The sequence below is a fragment of the Vicugna pacos genome, chromosome 12, assembly GCF_048564905.1.
Source record: "Vicugna pacos chromosome 12, VicPac4, whole genome shotgun sequence".
NCBI classification, from domain to species: Eukaryota; Metazoa; Chordata; class Mammalia; order Artiodactyla; family Camelidae; genus Vicugna; species Vicugna pacos.
In genome coordinates this window covers 10144460-10167099 of record NC_132998.1, presented here as the reverse complement: position 1 = coordinate 10167099, position 22640 = coordinate 10144460, and the positions used below count along the sequence as shown (strand labels likewise).

Here is a 22640-nt window from a genome sequence, read left to right as displayed (position 1 = left end):
TATATGTTTATATAATGTTACATTAAAATACATATATTTATATTTATATAGAAATTATTACAAATATAAATACATATATGCCTACAGAAATATAAAACATAAAAAAGGCTCCCTTAAGCCTGCTCTGTATACCACTGTTAAATGTTTGTAGTTTGGTGCATAGATTTAATATTTTTTAATAAAAATTGAATCATACCATTCATGCTGTTCTGTAACTTGCTTTTTTTTTTTGTTTTACACAACAGTGTATCTTGTTTTTTCTCTTTTTAAAACAAAATTCACATGAGGACTATAACAATCATTCATGTATCTCTGACATCTTTATATGTCAGTACATATACGACATGCTTTGTTAGGCTGCAAAGTATTCTTAGGGCCTTTGGAAAGCATGTCAAGGCTGCTCCATTTGAGGCTGGCAGAACCCCTGGGAGGGAGTGATGTTATTGTCCCATTTCGCAGATTAATAATAAATTGAACTGGGGCTAGAACGTGGTTCCTCTGTCCAGACTCAAGTTAAAAGCTCTTTCCACCATCTGCTGCCCTCTCTTTATAAAGATCAGGGATTCAGGTAACACTGAATTATACACTTCAACTTATATGATTGGTCATATATTCATTGGTCATATATATTCAACTGTGTGATTGGTCAGCACTTAAGTTGTGTCTAAAGAACTGCCTGCTTGTTGTGAGAAGTAGAAGAGGCATAAAAACCTTGAGGAATTTAGAGTCAACTAGATAATAATACAAATACATAGGGAAAAAAGCCCTAGAACACTTGTTACACATGTAAATGAGCACTGACTGCAAAGGTGTAAACAAGAGGAAATGAGCACTGAGAGAATGGATGTATCTCATTGATCATTTATGAACACCTCCTCTCTGCTGGGTCCCTTACCTTAGAAGGGTTAAGTATGTAATGTTTCTAACACACATTTAGCCCCTGCAGTAATATTACCATTCCAAAGCTGAGACCCTTTAGAGATACTGTTCTTGGGTTTGTTTTAAATAGCCTTCCCTGCTAGATTCTCAGCTCCTAAAAGAGGTTGATGATGAATTAGAAAGAATAATAGAGAAGGATGAGTTCCCCAACAGAATTCATCAAGAAAAAGCCAACTGGAAGACGCAGAGTTTTAAACAGAATTCTTTGGTGGAGGAAGGGAAAAGAAGCAGAGCCTAGTGAATTTTTATGTTTGGGGAAGTAGTTAGTATAAGCCATTAAAAACAGAACTATCCCAGTGACGGAGTTTTCCTAGTTCTCCCCCTCGTCATTCACAGCCCCCACCCACCCCACCCCTCTATCCCCCATTCCCCATGGAGAAGATCCTCTGTCTTCCTCAACACAACTGGTGGGAGGAGCAAGACTGGAAGGCAGAGAGCTGGAAGTCGCCACAGTATTCTTGTCAGTGCCCCCAGAAAACTCTATTTTTAAAAGAGTTATGTGAAAGGCTACGCCCTTTTCCTCTAGTAACCCAAACCGCGAGTTTCCAAGTAAGTTCTTTTTGTTGTCTAGCTTATTTCTCTTCCCGGGAAATTTAAACGCTTTCGGAACTCTGAAGATAAAGGGGAGGAGAAGGAGGCAGGGGGCTGGCCTTGACGACAGCAACTAAGCGACGGGCAGCCCTGCCTAGAAAGAGCGGGCGAACCCGCGCCCCCAAGAGGCCTTAACGCCCTGGGCAGCAAGACCCCGCCTGCCGGCATCACGTGACGATGCGGGTAAACTACAACTCCCAGCGCGCTGCGCGGCCCGCCGGCGGTACGCAGCTGTCTCTGATTGGTTGCTGGGGATATTTGAAAGGAGGGGCTGGCGCGGAAAACGTAGGCTACATTTTGGATTCTTACGGAGTACTCAGTCAAGTGGTAAGTCCAGGCTCTGGGGAGGAGGGCGATCTCTGGGACCATAAGGCCTGGAGGTACTCGTGAGCGTGTGTATGCGCGGAGGTGAATGGGGCTCCGGTGCTAACTTGAGGGAGAGGCCAGGAGGCTCTACGAGAGAGGGTGGAGAGACCTCGGGAAGTCCGGGTGGGCACTGAAGAGCTCGGTGGAGGCCTCTGGTGTGGGGCGTAGGTTGTTGGGATGGGTAGTGAGGCCGGGGTTCGGCGGGAGGAAAGAAATGCGGAAGCCTCGGTTTATAACAGAAGCCCGGCGTCCTGTCACGAGCTTTTTTCCGATAGGATTTCTGATGGGATTCTTTACCCCTGCCTTCCGGGGCCTTCAAGCCCTTCTCCCATCCTTCATTTAGTTCCGTTACAATCTTCTCCGCTTTCCCTAATCCGTCTCCTTCTCCCTAGCCCTCCGGCACCATGAGGAGCTTCAAAGGAGTCAACTTTGGAACTCTGCTAAGCAGTCCAAAGGAGGCTGAAGAGTTGCTGCCTGACTTGAAGGTGGGAGTGCTGTCTGGCTATGGATACACCTGGCTTTCCAAGCGGAGCTGTTTTGTTTAATTTATTCGAAGAGAGACTAGTAGGAGATCTTCTCCTGAGCAATCCCATTTCTAGTTCCTTTCCCTGCCTCTTTTTCTCCTTTGGTAGCCCCATTCACATCTTCTCTCCTCGTAGGAGTTCCTGTCCAAGCTTCCAGCTGGTTCTCCCTGCTGCCGGTCTGATGTGGAGAAGAGACAAGCTTGTGATGCCATACTAAGGGCTTGCAACCAGCAGTTGACTGTCAGGCTGGCTTGCCCTAGACACCTGGGGAGCCTGCTGGAGCTGGCAGAGCTGGCTTGCGATGGCTACTTGATGTCTACCCCCCAGCGCCCACCCCTCTACCTGGAAAGAATTCTCTTCATCTTTCTGCGAAACATTGCTGCACAGGGAATCCCAGAGGCTACACTCCGACTTGCTCAGCCCCTCCATGCCTGCTTGGTGCAGTGCTCTCGCCACGCTGCTCCCCAGGACTACGAGGCTGTGGCTCGGGGTAGCTTTTCTCTGCTTTGGAAGGCAGCAGAAGCCCTGGTGGAGCGGCGAGCTGCATTCTCAGCTCGGCTGAAGGCCTTGAGTTTTCTAGTACTCTTGGAGGATGAAAGTACCCCTTGTGAGGTTCCCCACTTCTCTTCTCCAACAGCCTGTCGAGTGGTAGCTGCCCATCAGCTATTTGATGCCAGTGGGCATGGTCTGAATGAGTCAGATGCTGATTTCCTAGATGACCTGCTCTCCAGGCAGGTGATCAGAGCCTTGGTGGGTGAGGGAGGGGGCTCTCCTGGTCCTCTTTCCCCTCAGAGGGCCCTCTGCCTCTTGGAGCTTACCCTGGAACATTGCCGTCGCCTCTGCTGGAGCCACCACCATGCCAAGGCCACCAGCGTAGTGGAGAAGGCCCACGATTACCTAAGGAACACCAATCTGGCCCCCAGCCTCCAGCTATGCCACCTGGCCATCAAACTGCTGCAGGTTGGGGAGGGAGGACCCCAGGCAGTGGCCAAGCTTCTGATCCAGGCGTCAACTGTCCTGAAGAACAGTATGGAGGCATCGTTGCCCCCACTGCGAGCATTGTGTGACAGCTGCCAGTTCTTCCTCTCAGTCCTGGAGCGAGGGACCAAGGGGCGCTGTGGACCTGATGCTATCCTGGGCCTCTTTGCTTTTCTTGGCGACTACTGTTCCCTTATCCGGCATCTGCAGGATGGCGTAAGTTAAGGACCTAGAGGTAGGGTGGGAATGTGTTTCTATAGACTCTATCAGGCTAGGGTCTTTGGTAAGATCTGGAAGACCCAGCTCCCACCTTAGTAAGCTACTCTCTGGACTATGCCTGGCCAGCCAGCAGCCTAGTATATGCCGAGAGGGCAGTGGCCCCTTCTGGTGTCCTTATTCCCAGGGCTGTGTCAGTTCTCTAGGACTCTGGGTCAGTCTTCAGCTTGCAGTTGCCTGCCCATAAAACCAACCTTTCCCTTCCTCTCTCAGGTCTGTGGGGACTCCTCCAAGCAGCAGCAGGCTTTGGTTCAGATGTACTTTCAGGGACTTCATCTCTACACTGTGGTGGTTTATGACTTTGCCCAAGGCTGTCAGGTACCATCTGGAATCAAAAATCCTGGATAGGTCCTAGGGTCTGGGGTTGCTTTGGCTTTGGATGTGGGGTGGGGTGGACCTATCCCCTTGGACCTATTACGTCTCCTCTCACCTTTCTTGTCCCTTCAGGTAGCTGACTTGGCTCCCCTGGCCCAGCTAGTGGAAAGTTGCAAATCTACTGTTGTCTGGATGCTGGAGGTCTTACAGGGCCTGTCAGGCCGAGAGCTGACTGACTCCCTGGGGATGACCGGTCAGTGCCCTGGGACAGGGTTCTTGGGAGGGTCAGACTCATTAGGCAGGCAAATAGCACTCACTCGATAGGTCTGATCACTGTGGGGATGCCCTGTGGTTTTCGGAGGCAGTGAGGAAGATGTGTATAAGTATCAGTTACTCTATTTAACAGCAACAGAGAAGTGATCAAGCTAACTTGCTAAGAGAAGTGAAGAGGCTAACTTATTGTAGCAGATGTGAATTTTTTTTCTCATTGACTTTGAAATCTGATTTGGTATTTGTTTCATGAAATGGTAGAACATTGATAACTTAAATTTTTTAAATTGGAGTATAGTTGATTTATAATTAACACTTATAATGTGTTAAATTTCTGGTGTACAGCATAGTCATTCATTTATACACACACACATGTATATATATATATTTTTTCATGATAGGCCATTGCAAGGTATTGAATATAGTTCCCCCAATTTTTTTTAAACCAGGTAAAACATTCATATCTTTCAAAATTCAACTCTCACAAAAGGGCATACAGTGAAAAGTCCCCCTGCTGCCCCTAATGCTACTCACCCAAGTCTCCCTCTGCAGAGGCAGCTAATGTGATCAACTTCTTATGTATCCTTCTAGAGATATGCCACATGTATTTCTATATGTACATATAAACCAACGGGCAAATATACTTTTCCTCACCCTTTTTTTTTTTTTAAGATTTTTTTGTGTGGGGGTGGGGGTGAGGATTAGGTTTATTTATTTATTTATTTTTAGAGGAGGTGCTGGGGATTGAACCCAGGACCTCGTGCATGGTAAGCACGTGCTCTACCACTGAGCTGTACCGTCCCTTTCCCCACCCTTTTAATTGAAATATACATATAGAAAAGTACTAAGATCATAAGCAGACAGCTTGATGGATTTTTAGAGAGTGAACATACCTTGTAACTGACACCTAGATCAAGAAACAGAGCATGACTTAGACTCCCAAAAACCCCTCTTTGTGCCTCCTTCTAGACCCCACACCCCAAAAGCAACCACTATCCTAAAAGCATAGATTAGTTTTGCCTATTTTTATATTTCCTAATTTTCCCCTCATTTTAGAAGAAGCATGGCCCTTTGGTTTAAATCATATCAACCTAATGAGTTCAGTTACTAGAAGGTTTTGGAGAACTTTTCATATTCATATTTTCAGGTTGAACCTAGCCACAGAGGTGAAAGTCACAAAAATTAATAATATGAAAACTCTTCCTGCAGAGTATGAAGACCTGCTTTATTTTCTCCCAGCCTTCTATGTCAATAGCCAGGAAGCTGCCTAAACTAGAAGTCAGGAAAATTTTATTTAGCCAACAAATAGTTATTGAGTACCTACTATGTGCTAAGCTGTTCTGAGTACCTGGATATGTCAGTAAATAAAACAAAGATCCCTGCCCTCGTGGAGCCATGTTCTGGTTGGGGGAGAAATAAACAATAGAATAATTGAAGTATCAACATATTGGAAAATGATAAGAAATAAGGGGGGAAAGAAAAAGGAAGGCAGGATAAGATAGGGAATTAGGAGATCAAGGTAGTGAGGGGGGGCAAGTTACCACTTAACTGGATGGTCAAGATGGGCCTCGTGGAGAGGGTGACCTGAGCAAAACCTGGAGACTGGGGGGGAGTTGGCCATGTAGACACCTGGGAAAGGACACCCCTGACAGAGGAAACAGCCAGTGCTGAGGCCCTGTGGCTGGAGAGGGACTGGCATGTTGTGTGTTGAAGGAATACCAGAGAGGCCAGAGTGGCTTCAGTAGAATAAGGGAAGGAGAGGGAGGTAAGGGACAGGCCAGAGTGTTCCTCTGAGGCGCTGACCTTTGGAGCAAGAAGAAGACAGAGATTGGCATGTGAGGAGAGGTGGGCCCTGTGTGAGAATGAGGCCTTGATTCTTTTGAGACAAGTTTAGAGGGGCTGACTGGTGTGGGTTCGCCTTGCTAGAGTGGAGGGCGTGGGCTGGCTTGGAGCAGGAAGGGGAGAGCTGCCCATTCTCCTTCCCTAGTGATGGGGGTTCCTGTCTGATCCCAGAGCTGCTGAGCCATCGGCAGGTTGAGCTTTTCTCTGCTGCCCCTCCAGCAGGCCAGGGCGGTGGAACCATTCCTGTGGTCAGCTGACCTCTCTACCCCCTGCAGCCTCCTACACCAGTAACTTGGCCTACAGCTTCTATAGTCACAAGCTCTACGCCGAGGCCTGTGCCATCTCTGAGCCCCTCTGTCAGCACTTAGGCTTGGCGAAGCCCAGCACCTATCCTGAGGTGCCTCCTGACAAGGTAGGAGGACAGGATGGGAGGTTATGTTGCGGGGAGGTTATGTTGGGGGGAAGAGGGAGCTTGAGTAGCATGAAAGTGCCTGGCCAGGACCCTGCCCTGGGGTAGGAGTGTCGGCACCAGTACCTGAGCCAGTGTTTCCTAGACCTCACCTATACTGTTAATTACTTAATTTTTTGCTTGTATTGTTTGTTTTCTGAAGGAGAGGTAATTAGATTTGTTCATTGATTTCCGCTTGGAGGAGGTACCGGGGATTGAACCCAGGAACTCTTGGATGCTGAGCATGCGCTCTACCACTGGAGCTAGACCCTTTCCCCTGTTTACTTACTTTTTTGATTGACTCACTTTTTATATATAGTCTTGCCCCAGGCCAGTGGTTCTCAACCTGGCAATACATTATAATCACCTGAGTGAACTGAAAAAAAAAAGCTCTAAAGACTGCCTCAAGCTAATTGCATTAGAGTCTCTGGCACAGGAGCCCAGGCACCTGGATATTCTTTTAAGGCATTCCCCTAGGTGGTCCTTTGGGCAACCAGAGTGAGAACCACTGTCATAAAGCAAGAGCACCCATGAAATGATGGGTTGGCTGGATTGGCAGGTGAGATGGGTCATAGAGGACCTTGAGTTTCACCTGTGAGCCTCTCAAGGATTTAAGTGGAGGCCTGATATCAGATTGGCATCTTGGATGTCTCAGCATCACTGTGACAAATGAATGGAGAGTAAAGACAACACCTGACACCTAGGTGGCTTGGGTGGCCCAGGTAGAAAAGGATGGGTGTCTGAACTGAAGCAGCTTCCCAAGGGATGGAAAGAAGTTGGGTGGGTGCAAGAAGTCAAGGATCAACCCAGAAAGTGACTGGCTGGGAGGGAGGGAGAAGGAAGAGGCCAGGATGGTCTTGTTTTTCTGACTCAGGAGACGACAGCGATTTGCTTAGAGGAGGGTCAGGAGGAGGAGCAGGTTTTCAGGGTGTAGGTGATAGATATGTGAGTGGGATGGACCAAAGCCTTGGGTTGAGAGCACCCAGGATATTTAGTTCTTAGGTGTCTTCGGCCTCGGGGTAGTGCTTGGGCAGGAGGGCCCTGTGCACATACATACTATCCCATGGTACAGACTCATTGGTCTCTCTCTCCAGTTTGGTCTGTCTTCTTTCTCTGGTCAGTTGCACAGGTGCTTCCGGCTGCATGTAGAGAGTTTGAAGAAACTGGGTAAACAGGCCCAGGGCTGCAAGATGGTGACTTTGTGGCTGGCAGCCCTGCAGCCCTGCGGCCCCGAACACATGACTGAGCCAGTCACCTTCTGGGTCCGGGTCAAGATGGATGCAGCCAGAGCCGGAGACAAGGAGCTCCAGCTGAAGTGAGTTGGTGGGGAGGGGCACCACCATGTTTGCCCCTTGGCTAGGGCTCCTTTTTGCCCTCATGGTCATGTTCATCCTTATGTCTGAAAAAAGCACTGTTTTCTCCATTCATTGTTATTCATTCAGTGCCAACTCTGTGCCAGATACTGTGCTGGGTAGTGGGGGGACAGTGGTGACAGGCAATGTTCCTGCTTTCGCCACTGGAAACTTGCTGGCTCTCAGCAAGCCGAAACGGGGACTCCTTGGCATGGGGCAGGGGTGCTGTGCTTCCTGGGCTCCCGGGGGCTGAGCCTGCCCTCTCTCAGGACGCTGCGAGACAGCCTGAGTGGCTGGGACCCGGAGACCCTGGCTGTCCTGCTCAGGGAGGAGCTGCAGGCCTACAAGGCAGTGCGGGCTGACACGGGGCAGGAACGGTTCAACGTCATCTGTGACCTGCTGGAGCTGAGCCCCGAGGAGACACCGGCTGGGGCCTGGGCTCGAGCCACCCACCTGGTGGAACTGGCCCAGGTGCTCTGCTACCACGACTTTGCCCAGCAGACTGACTGGTGAGGAGGAAGGACTGGGGAGGCCACTCTTGCTTCTGGCCCTAGGTCCTCTTACCCTCTTTGGAGGCTGTTCCCCTCTCCACATCCCTGAGCACCTGCTTTAGTTTGTGGCCAGGGGAACGCATTCAAAGAGTGAGGCCAGCTGGCTGCAGAAGCCCCTACCCGGGACACCGAGGCAGGTACTCGTGGTACGCCTGGCCTACAGGCATCTTCTCCCTACAGCTCTGCCCTGGATGCCATCCAGGAAGCTCTGCAGCTTCTGGAGTCTGTGAGGCCCGAAGCCGAGGCCAAGGATCGGCTTCTGGATGATAAAGCACAGGCCCTGCTGTGGCTCTACATCTGCACCCTGGAGGCCAAAATGCGGGAGGTGAGTGTGGCTACTCTGGGGCCAGGCAGGACTGGGTCCAGGAATTATTTTCTCTGGGCCCCCAGCAAGCTGATACCAGCTCTGTTTTTTACCCTGATCACCCCATCCAGGGTATTGAGCGGGATCGGAGAGCCCAGGCCCCTAGTAACCTGGAGGAGTTTGAAGTCAATGACCTGAACTATGAAGACAAACTCCAGGAAGATCGTTTCCTATACAGTAACATTGCCTTCAACCTGGCTGCAGATGCTGGTGAGGAATGTAGTGTGGTGGGATAGGGCCTCCTCTGTGGCTTCCTAAGAGCAGAATGGGGACCCCAGGGGTGAGAGAGACTACCCTGTGGAGTGGGAGGTGGGCACAAAGGACAGAGGCTGTTTTGGAGAAGAGGAACACCGTCCCCTAGATGGCCCAGGCTGAGAGAATGGCTGGTAATGGCTGGTCCCTGTCTTCTGACTTCCAGCTCAGTCCAAATGCCTGGACCAAGCCCTGGCCCTGTGGAAGGAGGTGCTTACAAAGGGGCAGGCCCCCTCTGTGCGGTGTCTCCAGCAGACAGCAGCCTCCCTGCAGATCCTGGCGGCCCTCTATCAGCTGGTGGCCAAGGTAACAGGGCAGGGCATTGACACAGACCCGAAACCCAGCTCCCTCACCTTTGGTCTGTGTCCCTGCTGCAAAGTCATGTAATCCCGTGTGGGCTCTATCGCCAATCTCCTTGAGTTTAAATCCAAGCTCCATGGCCTTAGGCAAGTTGCTTAACCTTCTAAGCCCATGTTTCCTTATTTCTAAAATGAGGGTAATAATAATACTACCTCATAGCCGTGTTAGTGTTCAGTGAGCTAATGCACGGAAGATTGTGTGTGTAAATGGAATACTCATATGTCAGTCATGATTATTGGTAATATCACTTGTGACCTGTATATTCAGAAAAAATACATAAATACCTTTGGATACAGTTTTACGTTTTACATGCAGTGTCAGGAGGTTTCACAGACTTCCTGACATTCTTCCCGGGACCCCACATTGGGAACCTCTGGAAAAGAACACTGCATGTAAAGGATTTTTGTTAGTGTGGGCATTAGGCCCTGTTTCTAGCGGGAGGAGCCTGGGCCCTAGATTCGAGTCTTGGCTCTACCACATGCCTGTTAACATGAACTTAGACCAGTAACTTAACCTGTGTAAGTTTTAGTTTCCTTATCTGTAAAATTGGGATCAGAGTTGCTATGAAGATAAAGTGAGTTGGCACAGTGCCTGGCACGTAGCAAGCGCCCATTAAATCCTGGCTGTTGATGATGACTGGTGTGTGGGCTTTAAAATGGAAGGGAGGGGGTAGGAGGGTTTGCAGACTCCCTCGCTGACGGCTGATGAGTGCTCTGTGGGGTAGCCACCTTCCAGCCAGGCTGCTGGTCAGACCAAGGTCCCAAAGGGCAGGAGAGGAGGGGGTGGAAATGGAGGCTTGAGCACGAACTGGGTAAACTTGCTGCTCCTGGCCAACCAGCCCCTGCAGGCTCTGGAGGTCCTCCTGCTTGTGCAGATCGTCTCTCAGAGACTGGAGGACCACGCCAAGGCAGCTGGCTCCTCCTGCCACGTCACCCAGCTGCTCCTGACACTCGGCTGTCCCAGCTATGCTCAGGTGAGTGCCCGGTCTAGGGGGCTGCCAGGAGACCTGCCTTCGGTGACCCAGCTTTTCTCTGAGAAGACAGGATCCTGAAAGGATGGCTTCCCTGCCTTCTACCGCATTTGGCAGGAGGACCATAAAGTGTGGAGCGGTTGGGAGGCGGCTGTGGGAAGAGGAGACATCTTTCTCCTTCTTACTGCTAAAACAACTGTTCATTAAGTCTTACATAGTCTGCAGCTACCATATGCTGCTAATCCTGTATTTCCCAACTATTTCTACTTTTTTAATTGAAGTCTAGTCAGTTTACAGTGTTGTGTCAGTTTCTGGTGTACAGCACAATGCTTCAGTCATACAGGAACATACATATATTCATCTTCATATTCTTTTTCACCATAAGTTACTACAAGATACTGAATATAGTTTCCTGTGCTATACAGTATGAACTTGTTGCTTATCTGTTTTATACACAGTAGTCAGTATCTGCAAATCCCGAACTCCCAATTTATCCCTTCTCACCCCCTTCCCCCTGGTAACCATAAGTGTGTTTTATATGTCTGTGAGTCTGTTCCAACTATTTCTGTTGCCCTAGTTGATGCTTCCTGCTCTCTTAGGGCTGTTACAATGTCTCCTAGCTGGTCTGGCCTCCAGTTCCTCCCATTTCCACTACATCTACTGGCATAATCTTTTTAGGCACAGATCTGATCTTACCTCTTTCCTGCTTAAGGGATTTTGTTGGCCTCTCCATCACCTGGAGGATACTGACCAGATCCTTTACTCTCCATCGCACACTATTTCTGCTTCACACTTTCTTGCTGCTCCTGACCACGAACCTTATGCCAGTCTGTACCACTTACTTTATAGTCCTCGTCCATGCGAGGCTGTGTTAGTCCCTGTATCCTAAATGCACCTTCTCCCTCACTTTTTTTTTTTCATTCAGCAAACCTGTCTTTTCTTTTCAAGGCTCAGCTCAATTGTCTCCTCCTTCATAAAGCATTTTCTCTGTCCTCTTCTTCAAGGACAAAATCAACCCCTTTGCCTGGGTCCCCACGCCACTAATGGCATTGGCTCATGATTACATAGGTATGCCCCTGCACCACCCCCCTGCCACCCCCATTGCAAGCTGTTAGATGGAAGCTGCTCATCCAACTTCATCTCTCTAGCTTAGTGGTTAGCTGAAAGGCACTAAATGAACTTTTTGTGAGTGAGAGAATAATTCCTATATAGATTATAATATTTGAAATAATTTCGTATTTAATTGGACATGTTCAACATTTTGCTTGGGGATGCTTTAATCTGCTGTAATCTCAAGAGTCTGGCTGCCTCTCCTCACCAGCATGGTCACGTACCCCCTGATTGCTTCCTCAGCTGTACCTGAAAAAGGCAGAATCAAGTCTGAAGCTTCTGGATCACACCACTGACACGTATTTGCTCCTTTCCCTGACCTGTGACCTACTGCGAAGTCAACTCTACTGCGATTGCCAGAAGGTGCCTCTCACTTTCTTAGTCTCTGAAGGTCCTGGGTATTGGAAGGACTTTAGGATTCTCGAGATACCTGTCTGGCTCCTGAGGTTTCCCTGGAGCTGGGGAGAACGGTCCAGGCCCTGCGAAGCAGCGCTCTCTCCTCGCCTTGCCCTCTCCCGTGAATCGTTCACCAGCATTTCTCTAGGGGCCACAGCATCCTTTTCACTCTTTTCCAGTTTTCTCAAGGGCAAGGGGGAAAGTGTCCTGGGACTAGAAACTGGGATCACACAGGTGCCCTCGACTGGAAGTCCAGTGGGATTTCCACACACAAGCTGTGTGACTTGGCCCGTCTTGTGCCCTCTTGGGTTCTAGTTTTCTTTCCAGCTTTTATCGTCTGAAAAGCAGGGGGTTGGTGACGTTCAGGGGCATCTTAAGCTCTGAATAACCGAGCCAATATCACTCACTGCTCTCCTCCGCCTCACCCCTGCCCAGGTGACTGAGGGCGCCTCTCTGCTGCTGTCTGTGCTTCGGGACCCTGCCCTCCAGAGGTCATCCAAGGCCTGGTACTTGCTCCGCGTGCAGGCCCTGCAGCTGGTGGCCGTCTACCTTAGCCTCTCATCAGATAGCCTCTCAGCCTCGCTGTGGGAGCAGCTCTGTGCCCAAGGTGAAGGAAGAGGGTGGGTGGCCCTGCTTGCTCAATGTGTGTGGTTTGTCTGCTGTAGCTCTTCTCAGCCCTCATCCCCTCTGCTGTCCAGCTGCATGGACAAGCCTACCTAGAAGCTGCCCAGAGCAGGCCTGGGATAGCAAATGAGTTTCAGTTCGTTTGCTGACTCGAATTGATTGTTTAGTGACTGCCCAGAATACTACATTGACAAGGATTCTGAGACTCCATGAGTCTCAGGGGAAAGAGTTCTGTGATTGATTAGCTCTGTCTGCCTTAGGTGCAGAAGGAAAGGGTGAGAGCATGCTTTGCATTTGCTGTCTTAATAGTTGGAGGTGGCAGAAGTTCTGGCCATATCATCTCCCTTCTTGTCCCTCCCCTCTTCCCTCCCTCTGCCCACTTGCACAGGCTGGCAGACACCTGAGATAGCGCTCATCGACTCCCATAAGCTCCTCCGAAGCATCATCCTCCTGCTCATGGGCAGCGACATGCTCTCGACTCAGAAAACAGCTGTGGAGACACCGTTTCTGGACTATGGTGTGTCCGAGGAGGAGAGCTAATGTGGGAATAAACAGGCTGGATGGTGGGGCTGGTAGATTTGTCTCCAGAGGATCCAGGCTATGGATCCAGGTTCCATGTGGTGGTGATCTTGTCTCTCTCCTTTGCTACAGGTGAAAATCTGGTACAGAAATGGCAGGTTCTTACTGAGGTGCTAAGCTGCTCAGAGAAGCTGGTCTCGCGCCTGGGCCGCCTGGGTAGTGTGAGTGAAGCCAAGGCCTTTTGCTTAGAGGCCCTGAAACTCACAACGAAGCTGCAGATACCACGCCAGTGAGTATAGGGCCCAGGAGGATGCCGATTTCCAAATCTGAGTGCCCGTGCCCTTGACTGTGGGGTCCCAAACTATTCCACAGATGTTATGTTTAGAGGGGTTGGTAGAAGAATGCATTCTGTGGCTAAAAGGAGGGAAATGCTGAGTTATTCAAGATTAGATGTTTTTATTTCCTATAGGACTTCTCTTGTCCTCCAATATGCTAATAATTATAAACCCAAAAGGGAGGTCTGGTGTACAGTGTTTCCCTAAATCTCTTTGCCTGGAGGATCCTCTTTGTGTGGAATCCAAAGATTGGGAAATCGAAAGATTGAGAAATCCTGTCCTCATGCACGGGGATGAGTTGGTTTGAGAGAGGAGTGTAGAGGGTTTTCCCCAGGGAGCGCTGGAAGTCAAGGCCTTTTGGAGGCTGGAAAAGACTAATGGCTCTCCCTGGGAAACGGGCATAAAGAAAGACTCTCCAGGGAAACAAAGTTCCCACCAATGGGTCATCGTCTGCTCTCCCCACCAGGTGTGCCTTGTTCCTGGCGCTGAAGGGGGAGCTGGAGCTGGCGCGCAGTGACGTCGACCTCTGTCAGTCGGACCTGCAGCAGGTTCTGTTCTTGCTGGAGTCCTGCACAGGTGAGCAGCCACGCCCCCGCGCCTGTGGGCGCTGGTGCGAGTGACACACGCACCGTAACACATCTCTGTATGTCAAGGTTTGGTTCCTTTCTAAATCACAGCCTTGGCGGGAGGGTATAGCTCAGTGGTAGAACACATGCTTAGCATGCACAAGGTCCTGAGTTCAATCCCCAGCACCTCCATTAAAAAAAAAAAAAAAATTACAGACTTACTTCTGGTCCCATGGAAGGTGCCTTTACTCCACTCAGACCATGGTGTCCCTCCTTCAGATGGTCTGTCTGGGACTAAGCCTACCCATTTCTAGTTTTCAAAGCTAATATATTCTGGCTCTTTAAATTTAGAAACTTCACTGATCTTTTATTTTTCCTATTTGACTTTTCAAAAAGGGTGGCATAGTCAGAATTTTCTTCGATATGGTTTGATAATTGTATTCTCTTATTCTCTATTCTGAGACTTTTCCATAAGAATATTCACTTTAATCTGTCTTTGTGTGGCTGCAAAAGTGGAGATGTAATAACGCTTTCAAACTCTCTTTCTTTACTCCCTCATGCTTCTCAAGTGGAGGAGGCTGGCTCTGGTCTTTTTTTCAAGATTCTTTCCTTGAGGTTTTGCTCTACAAGTTCTCTCCCTCGAATCATGCATTCCTAGCGGTCTTTTAAATTTTACTTTAAATAAAATTTAACATTCAGTGCCTTGGGTAGTCTCCACACTTGCCATGTTCAGTAGCCACATGTGGCTGTGACTCCTGTATTGGGCAACACAAATGCAGCATCCTCAGCAGGGCTTAAGCTAATAATAAAATGTATTTATGGTACGTTTTTTCTTATCAGCCATGTTTTTCTTTTTTTTTTTTTTTTAATGACAGTATTGGGGATTGGACCCAGGACCTTGTGCATGCTAAGCAGGCGCTCTACCACTGAGCCATTACTCACTCGCCCTCTTAGCAACCACTTTTACTTGTAGTATTTCATTGGACCCACACAAAACCTTGGAAAGAAGTGGGAACATAAAGTTTTTTCATTTGTAAAATAAGAAAGTTGAGAACTTCAGTGTTTTGGGCCAGGATCACGGGGCTAGTCAGGGGCCGGAGCCAGGATTAAGAGCTGGGCCTCGGGTGCTGGCCTGCTGGTCTGAGCCACACAGCCTCTGAGCTGTAGGTGTGGGGGCTTTGTGGGCCGTGACGATCCGTTGTTAGAAGGGAAGAAGACACTAGGATTTTATAAGAAAAATAATAAGCCATACGGATGTTCAGTATGTTAGTATAGTAATGTATATGGGCAGTTAGTAAGTATATGACACATAATAGGGCATCGGCCGCTGGGGTCGCTCAGGAAGCACTGGTGTCATTTCTCCCAGTTTTGTAATTCTTGTTCCACTGTCCCTCAGAGTTTGTCGGACTAGCGCAGCACCCAGGCTCTGTGAAGAAGATCCACTTGCGGAAGGGGCAGCAGCAGGCCCGGGCGCCCCGCCCTCCACAGCTCCCAGAGGAAGAGCTCGTCCTGAGAGGCCCTGCCCTGGAACTGGTGGCCACTGTGGCCAAAGAGCCTGGCCCCATGGCACCTTCTACAAACTCTTCCCCAATCCTGAAAACGAAGCCCCAGCCCAGCCCTGGCTTCCTGACCCATTTGCCCACCTGTGACTGCTCACTCTGTGCCAGCCCTGTCCTCTCGGCAGTCTGTCTGCGCTGGGCGTTGGTCACAGCAGGGGTGAGGCTGGCCATGGGCCATCGGGCCCAGGGTGTGGATCTGCTGCAAGTTGTGCTAAAGGGTTGCCCTGCAGCCACTAAGCGCCTCACACAAGCTCTGCAAGCTTCCCTGAATCACAAAGCAGCCCCTTCCCCTGTCCCAGGCCTCTTTGATGAGATCTTGGCTCAGGCATACACACAGCTGGCACTGGAGGAGCTGAGCCAGCCATCAAACAAGAGCCTAGGGAAGGTCCTGGAGTCGGGGCTGAAGTTTGTGGCAGCACGGATACCCCACCTGGAGCCCTGGCGAGCCAGCTTGCTCTTGGTTCGGGCTCTTGCAAAGCTGTCTGGCCTCAGCTCCTGCACTACCCAACTTTTTGCGAGCTCCTGGGGCTGGAAGCCACCATCAGTAAAGACCCCCTCAGGCTGCAAAACCTCTAAGCCTCGCAGCCAAAAACATTCTGGACGTGGGCGCCAGCAAGTGGTCTCTGCTACCCTGCCCCTCTCAAATACCTCTCTGAAAGGTCTGGAAGGCCAAGGACCACCCTGTACACCTAAGCCCCCAGGCCGAGTCAGGCAGGCCGGAGCTCGTGTCCCTTTTACCGTGTTTGAGGAAGTCTCCCTTACAAAGAGCAAGCCTGAGGTTCCCAAGGCCCCCAGGGTGCAACAGAGGGTCCAGACACGCCTCAAGGTGAGGTGGGACTGTGGCTAGGTGTTACTGGTGTCGGGTGGGGGTGGTCCTGGAGAAAAGTCCTGCAGGTCAGGTGTCTGTATGGAATAGCTTCCCAGGGCCTGGTGGGGCCTTTAACTTCTGTTTTTGTGGGATGCCTATATCTTCCACAGCAAGACCTAGTTCAAGTCCACATTTGTTTCAGACAGAGGGGACTTTCCTTAACTCTACAGTTCCTTTTCCCTTTTCATCCTTCCTCCTTATCTTCTGTTCCTCCTCTCCCTCCTTCCACACCCCAGAGTTAACTGCCTCTGATTGAGTATGTGGGAGGTTAATTGTTGTCTTCCCCAAGGGCCTCTGTGATGGTGCGTCCGCAGCGCCATCTGCTGGCAGACATTGTCACTGAAGGCCCCTTGGCCCTTCTCTTTTTCCCACCATCCTAGGTGAACTTCAGTGATGACAGTGACTTGGAAGACCCTGTCTCAGTTGAGGCATGGCTTGCGGAGGGACCCAAGAGACGAGGCACTGCTTCCCGCGGCCGGGGCCGAGCTAGGAAGGGCCCGAGCGTGAAGACTAGTGCAGTGGCTGCCCCAGGTAGTGCCCCTGGGCACCCTGGCCTTAGTGGCAGAAGCCTGAGGGCCAAGAAGGTGGCATCGGGACATTGTGAGGAACTGGGCCCCGAGATGATGAGGACCATCCCTGAGGAGGAACTGAATGACAACCAGATGGAAAGGAGCTTTGAGATCCTCAGGGGCTCTGATGGGGAAGACTCTGCCTCAGGTGTGATGGCAAGGGTGGGAGGTGGAGGTACATGTTTTGGAGGGGCTGCCCTGGGGCCAAAACACAATAAGTAACTGGTGCCAAAGATGGAACAGAAAGAAAATTCTCTTGCCAGGTCTGGGATTGGACCCTAGAAGGGAGAGCAGAGGGGACAGCAGAAGGAGGGAACTCTACAGAAAAGTCATGTTCTCTAACAGGTGGGAAGACACCAGTTCCAGGGCCTGATACAGCCATGGGGGAATGTGAGGTGCTGAGACGGGATGTCAGCAAAGAGGAGCTGCCCGTCCCTTGCCCAGACAAGGATCTCGGTCCTCAGCTCCAAACCCCCTCAGCCTTCGGGGCTGTCAGTAAGTATGCTGATCAGTGAGGTCTGGTCACGGGAGAGGGCAAGTCTCAAGGTCTTTTGATCCCAATGCCTTTCCAGTCTGTCCTTGGTCCTGGCTTTGGATCCCCATCTGGATCTGGTAACCTTTGAGCCTGGGTTTGAATCCCAGCACTCTCTCTACCAGCTGTATGCTGGTCATGCCACCTCTCTGAACTTCAATTTACTTAGCGTAAAGTGGAATTTGGGGAGGATGGAGCGAGTGATGCATGTAAATTGTGTAGCACCCCAGTTGGCACACTGCTCTTCATAAATGGTAGCTGCTATTTTCCTATGGGAGAGGAGATGAGTACTCGTTCTTAGAAAGTTCCCATCAGCTCGGAAGCCAGGGATTCATCTGTAGTGAGTGCCTTGACCTTCCTCTAGGTCTGTCCACCCTGGATTCCATCTGTGACTCACTGAGCGTTGCTTTGCGTGGGGTCAGTCACTGCCCTCCTAGTGGGCTCTATGCTCACCTGTGCCGCGTCCTGGCTTTGTGCCTGGGCCACCGGGATCCCTGTGCCACTGCCTGCCTTGTCACCGAATCTATCTCCATCACCTGTCGCCACCAGCTGCTCATCCACCTCCACAGGCAGCTCAGGTGAGTGCCCACCATCCCCAAGACTTGTGCTGGGACAGACTGGAGGGGAGGGTCCAGACTTTGAAGGAGGGAAAACTCACCCCCATTTGTGTTGCCTGCAGCAAGGCCCAGAAGCGCCAAGGATCACTCAAAATAGCAGACCAGCTGCAGGGGCTGAGCCTGCAGGAGAGGCCTGGAGACGTCCCCCTGGCCCGCATTCAGCGCCTCTTTTCCTTCAGGACTTTGGGATCTGGTCACTTCCCCCAGCCAGAGAAGGAGAGTTTCCAGGAGCGCCTGGCTCTGATCCCCAGTGGTATGGTGACAAGCATCGCTGGCTCTGCTGTGCTTTCACACAGCTGGGTGAAGGAGTTTAAGGCATTAGTTAGTTCCCAGGCAAATTTATGTTCCTTATGGAAGGACATGTTATACTTTTCCTTTGGTTATTTTGTTGCTCTCACCAGACAGACATAGCTTAAATCTAAAAGTCTTTTTTCAAATCTCAATTTTTGTATCAGCAAATTCAGTGTCTTTCTTCAGAGGTAAGTTCAAGTGTCCAGGGCCTTCCTGGGCTAACATGAAACACATTAACAGATGATTTGGCTGCCTCACTGTGTGCAGGGGCATTTGTTAATTTCTGTAGGGACAGAAAGAAGTACAAGATATGGTCTTTGTCTACAGGGAGCTGTTGGGGCAAGGGAGAGCACCTTGAACTCCAGTGGCCAAGGAAGACTTCTAGAGTTGTCTTGAGTGATGGCAGGGATTGAGTGCAGAAGACAGGGAAAGAAATTCCTTGCAAAAGCTGAAATAACTCTGGGCATGTCCTGTGTGTCAGGGATGACTGTGTGTGTGTTGGCCCTGGCCACCCTTCAGCCTGGAACTGTAGGCGACACCCTCCTGCTGACTCGACTGGAAAAAGACAATCCCCCAGTCACTGTGCAGATCCCCACTGCCCAGAACCAGGTAGGTCTCCTGGGCCAGGGAGCAAAGTTGGGCTGGGGCGGGCTTCTGGTCAGGCTGTGCCTGGGGGATGGAGAGGTGGTGACCACGTGGACAAGCAATCTCACAGCCCCATCTCCCAAAGCTATCTCTGAGTTCGGCTCTGAAAGAGTTTGACGCCATCCAAAAGGAACAGAAAGAGAACAGCAGCTGTACTGACAAACGAGAATGGTGGATGGGACGGCTGGAGCTGGACCGTAGGATGGAGGTGTGTGCCCCAGGTGGGGTGGGATCGGGCCTGCCCAAGGAATATCTTCTCTCTCAGGGCTCCCAGGTCTGTACTGAGCTACCTCAAGTCCTTTCTGGAAGTAAAGCCTAAATAAGAAATCCTGTCACTTGGTGGGGTGTGGGTATAGGACAGCTCAGCAGTAGAGCGCATGCTTAGCATGCACGAGGTCTTAGGTTTAATCCTCAGTACCTCTATGAAAAGAAAAAAAAAATGTGTAAAGCAAAACAATAAAGGCCCCCATTAAAAACAAAAATAACAACTATATCACTTGGGAAGGACCTTAAACAAGAGCCCAAGACTTGAAGGGGTTATGGCAATGGAAGTTTTAAAAATAAGTACAAAAAAAAAAAAGAATTGAACCCCAAGTATCAGCCTCCCAGCCTCAGTTTTCAATTCATTTCCAGCTTTTGCGTTTGCCCACCTGTTTGTATTTGTCAAAATGTAATGATTTATTACAAATCGTCTTATCTAGACTCCCCCAGAGTCTCAACAAATGAAAAATGTTTCTCACTTCTTGCCTTTCACGACTGGCAGTAAGAAATGTAAGACAGATCCTCTCATTGGAAGATCTATTTCCTTGTCTCCAAAATGTGGGTGCCTGTAGGGAAAGAAACTCCGCTCCCTCCCTGACAACAGGGTCTGTTCTGCACTCAGGTTCTCACCACTTCCCTAGAGAAGTACGTGCTGGGCTGCTGGAGGGGGCTGCTGCTGCCGTCCAGTGAGGACCCTGGCCCTGCCCAGGAGGCCTCCTGTCTACAGGAGTTGCTGCGGGAATGTGGCTGGAAATATCCTGACCCAACTCTGCTGAAAGTGAGTGGAGAAAGCAGGGGAGGGGAGGAAGAAGCCAGCCTGAACTCTGCCACCTGCCACTGAGGGTGGGGATGGGGAGCTTTGGTAATTGCTGACCACAGTTCCCCCACAGGTCCTGCTCAGCAGTGCCAGTACCCTCACCCCGCAGGACATTCAGGCCCTGGCCTATGGGCTGTGCCCAGCCTGGCCAGAACGAGCCCAAGAGCTCCTGAGTGAGGCAGTAGGACGTCTACAGGGTCAGACGGGACCAAGCAGTAAGCATCTTGTCTTAGTGCTGGACAAGGTAAGGAGCTAGGGGCCAGAGGGGCAGCATCTGGTGGGCAGTGGGTACCTCCTCACCCTCACCGCCATCCCTTCTGACTCCTGCATACACCTGGCTCTGGACCGTAACCTCTGAGTGCCCTTTGCTCAGGACCTGCAGAAGCTGCCGTGGGAAAGCATGCCCAGCCTCCGGGCCCTGCCTGTCACCAGGCTGCCCTCTTTCCGATTCCTCCTCAGCTACTCCATCATCAAACAGGTGTGGGGTTCAGGGAGTGGGGCCTGGAGGGGTTGGTGATTGGGCGAGAAAAGGCAGAGACCTGGAAGAGAAGGGGAGGTCTTAGGAATGGGTCAGTTGTGGAAAGGGGCCTGGGGTTCATTGGAGCCTGGGCCCTCTGGCCAGCTGGATCCTGATCACCAGTGTCTCCCTCTCAGTCCGGGGCATCGTCGGTGCTGAGCCAAGGGGTGGATCCTCGCAGTACCTTCTACGTCCTGAACCCTCACAATAATCTGTCCAACACAGAGGAGCAATTCCGAGCCCATTTTAGCAGGTCAGGAGGGACAAGAGTAAGAAAGCGGGTGGGGAACGGTAGATATAACACACGGACAAATGTCCTTTTCTCCAGAATCGACTGTTGCAGCCCACCTTCTCCCTAGTGTTCGTCTGCCCTCTCTGCCACGTGACCCTTCTCATGCCTACCTTTTCCCTGCAGTGAAGCTGGCTGGAAAGGGGTGGTCGGGGAGGTGCCGAGCCCAGAACAGGTGCAAGCGGCCCTGACAGAGCATGACTTATACATGTGAGTACTCAGGGCAGTGAGTGGGGAGAGGAGCAGTCCCAGGGGCAGAGGGATGGGAGGATATCACCAAGGTTTGCTTTGGGTGACACAGGATACCTTGGGAGACACAGCAGAGGCCTGGCACTGCTAGTTCAGGCTCATCTCGCCTCCTTCTGCCTTAGTTATGCAGGGCACGGGGCCGGCGCCCGCTTCCTCGATGGGCAGGCTGTCCTGCGGCTGAGCTGCCGGGCAGTGGCCCTGCTGTTTGGCTGCAGCAGTGCGGCCCTGGCTGTGCACGGAAACCTAGAGGGGGCTGGCATCGTGCTCAAGTATATCATGGCTGGCTGGTGAGTCTCGAGGGGCAAAGTCCATCCTAGGTCCCCACCCCAAGTGCTTTCCCAGGTCTGAACCCTAAGTCTTTCCTCTTTTGTGCTCCACCTTCCTCCCACTCTAGTTCCCTGGCATGTCTGAGCCTTTAACCCTTTGCCCTCTTCTGTCCTCCTGCTAGGACTGTGGGCCAAGGGACTTCCTCATTGGCTCAGTTTCTCTCTACTCACTCACCACCACCATCAATCATGTTTTCCTAAGTCTTCTGTTTTAGAGCCCTTACTTTGTATTTCTTCCTTCTTTTTTCCCAGCCCCCTGTTTCTAGGTAACCTCTGGGATGTGACTGACCGTGACATTGACCGCTATACGGAGGCTCTACTGCAGAGCTGGCTTGGAGCAGGCCCAGGAGCCCCGCTCCTGTACTATGTCAACCAGGCCCGCCAGGCTCCCCGACTCAAGTATCTTATTGGGGCAGCACCAGTAGCCTATGGCTTGCCTGTGTCCCTGCGGTGACCCCCTGGAGGACTCCTGTTGCTGTCAGAAGCCATGTGACTGCTCTACCTCCAAACTCAACTTGGCCCTTAGAATAAATATTTTAATTAATTTTCCCCAGTGTTTTATATGAAACATTTCATTTTGATTCAATCTTAATATAATAAAGATATATCACTTAAAAACCCGGGGTTTTTTTTTTCTTATTTTGTTAGTAAAACTCTGTTTTATGTAGTTCTTCTGAGAACATTTGAAGACAAGACTATTGCCCCCTTCCCATGATGTGGTACTATAAATAGGTAACAGCTTGCAGGAATTCAAGTCTGAGTGTGTCTGCCTGGCTTGGCCTCAACAAAGCTGAAAGAGAAAGAAGTAACAAAATGCTCTATGTGGGGATGGGGGCCCAAAGAAAGGTACAGATAGACCCATTGGGAGTGTCTTGGTCAGGTGCCCTCATGTCTATCCTGTCTCCCTGCCCTCGGATATCCTGGGAGTTGACGCTAGCTTTAATGCTTTCCAAGTGGGTGTTAGAGTCTGCTCCCCTCCAGCATACAGTGGTTAGACTTGTCAGTGCTCTGCACCTTAGCAGCAGATTCTGGGGGTTTCTGCTGCTTATGTATATATATTTTCTCCCCAAATAGATTGTTAAGCTGGGAAGCACGTATCTTACACATCGTTCACTTCTAGTACGAGGTAAAACACTGTATTAATAAACCTAA

The 22640-nt window shown here is 50.5% G+C and overlaps 1 protein-coding gene and 1 non-coding gene across 6 annotated transcripts; one reads left to right on the top strand and one right to left on the bottom strand.

Annotated features, from left to right (window-relative positions):
* Nucleotides 1-1773: 1773 nt before the first annotated feature.
* Nucleotides 1774-22036, top strand: ESPL1 (extra spindle pole bodies like 1, separase). Of its 5 annotated transcripts, none has more exons than XM_072972750.1 (31): nucleotides 1774-1857; nucleotides 2289-2381; nucleotides 2556-3614; nucleotides 3888-3992; nucleotides 4122-4242; nucleotides 6377-6513; nucleotides 7671-7864; nucleotides 8171-8410; nucleotides 8633-8777; nucleotides 8888-9026; nucleotides 9235-9374; nucleotides 10303-10401; nucleotides 11752-11871; nucleotides 12340-12511; nucleotides 12917-13045; nucleotides 13180-13336; nucleotides 13849-13958; nucleotides 15345-16333; nucleotides 16756-17092; nucleotides 17290-17439; nucleotides 17841-18054; nucleotides 18156-18346; nucleotides 18866-18993; nucleotides 19115-19237; nucleotides 19913-20068; nucleotides 20181-20351; nucleotides 20481-20585; nucleotides 20762-20877; nucleotides 21040-21123; nucleotides 21285-21449; nucleotides 21741-22036. In XM_072972750.1, the coding sequence occupies exons 2-31, from the start codon at nucleotides 2301-2303 to the stop codon at nucleotides 21940-21942; spliced, it is 6279 nt and encodes a 2092-aa protein (XP_072828851.1). In that variant the 5' UTR covers nucleotides 1774-1857; nucleotides 2289-2300; the 3' UTR covers nucleotides 21943-22036. The 5 variants fall into 5 exon arrangements, with proteins under 5 accessions (XP_072828851.1, XP_072828852.1, XP_072828848.1 ...); XM_072972751.1 differs by having other exon boundaries at nucleotides 10267-10401; nucleotides 16756-16906; XM_072972747.1 differs by having other exon boundaries at nucleotides 10267-10401.
* On the bottom strand, nucleotides 4989-5061 carry TRNAG-ACC (transfer RNA glycine (anticodon ACC)). Its single transcript has one exon. It is a non-coding gene; the product is annotated as a tRNA-Gly (tRNA).
* Nucleotides 22037-22640: the final 604 nt, after the last annotated feature.

Excerpts from the sequence above, each read along its gene's own strand:
- ESPL1 (XM_072972747.1), top strand. The coding sequence starts at position 2,301 with ATGAGGAGCTTCAAAGGAGTCAACTTTGGAACTCTGCTAAGCAGTCCA. Across the intron at positions 11,872-12,339 it reads TCTACTGCGATTGCCAGAAG|GTGACTGAGGGCGCCTCTCT; the intron begins GTGCCTCTCACT and ends ACCCCTGCCCAG. Across the intron at positions 12,512-12,916 it reads GGAGCAGCTCTGTGCCCAAG|GCTGGCAGACACCTGAGATA; the intron begins GTGAAGGAAGAG and ends CCACTTGCACAG.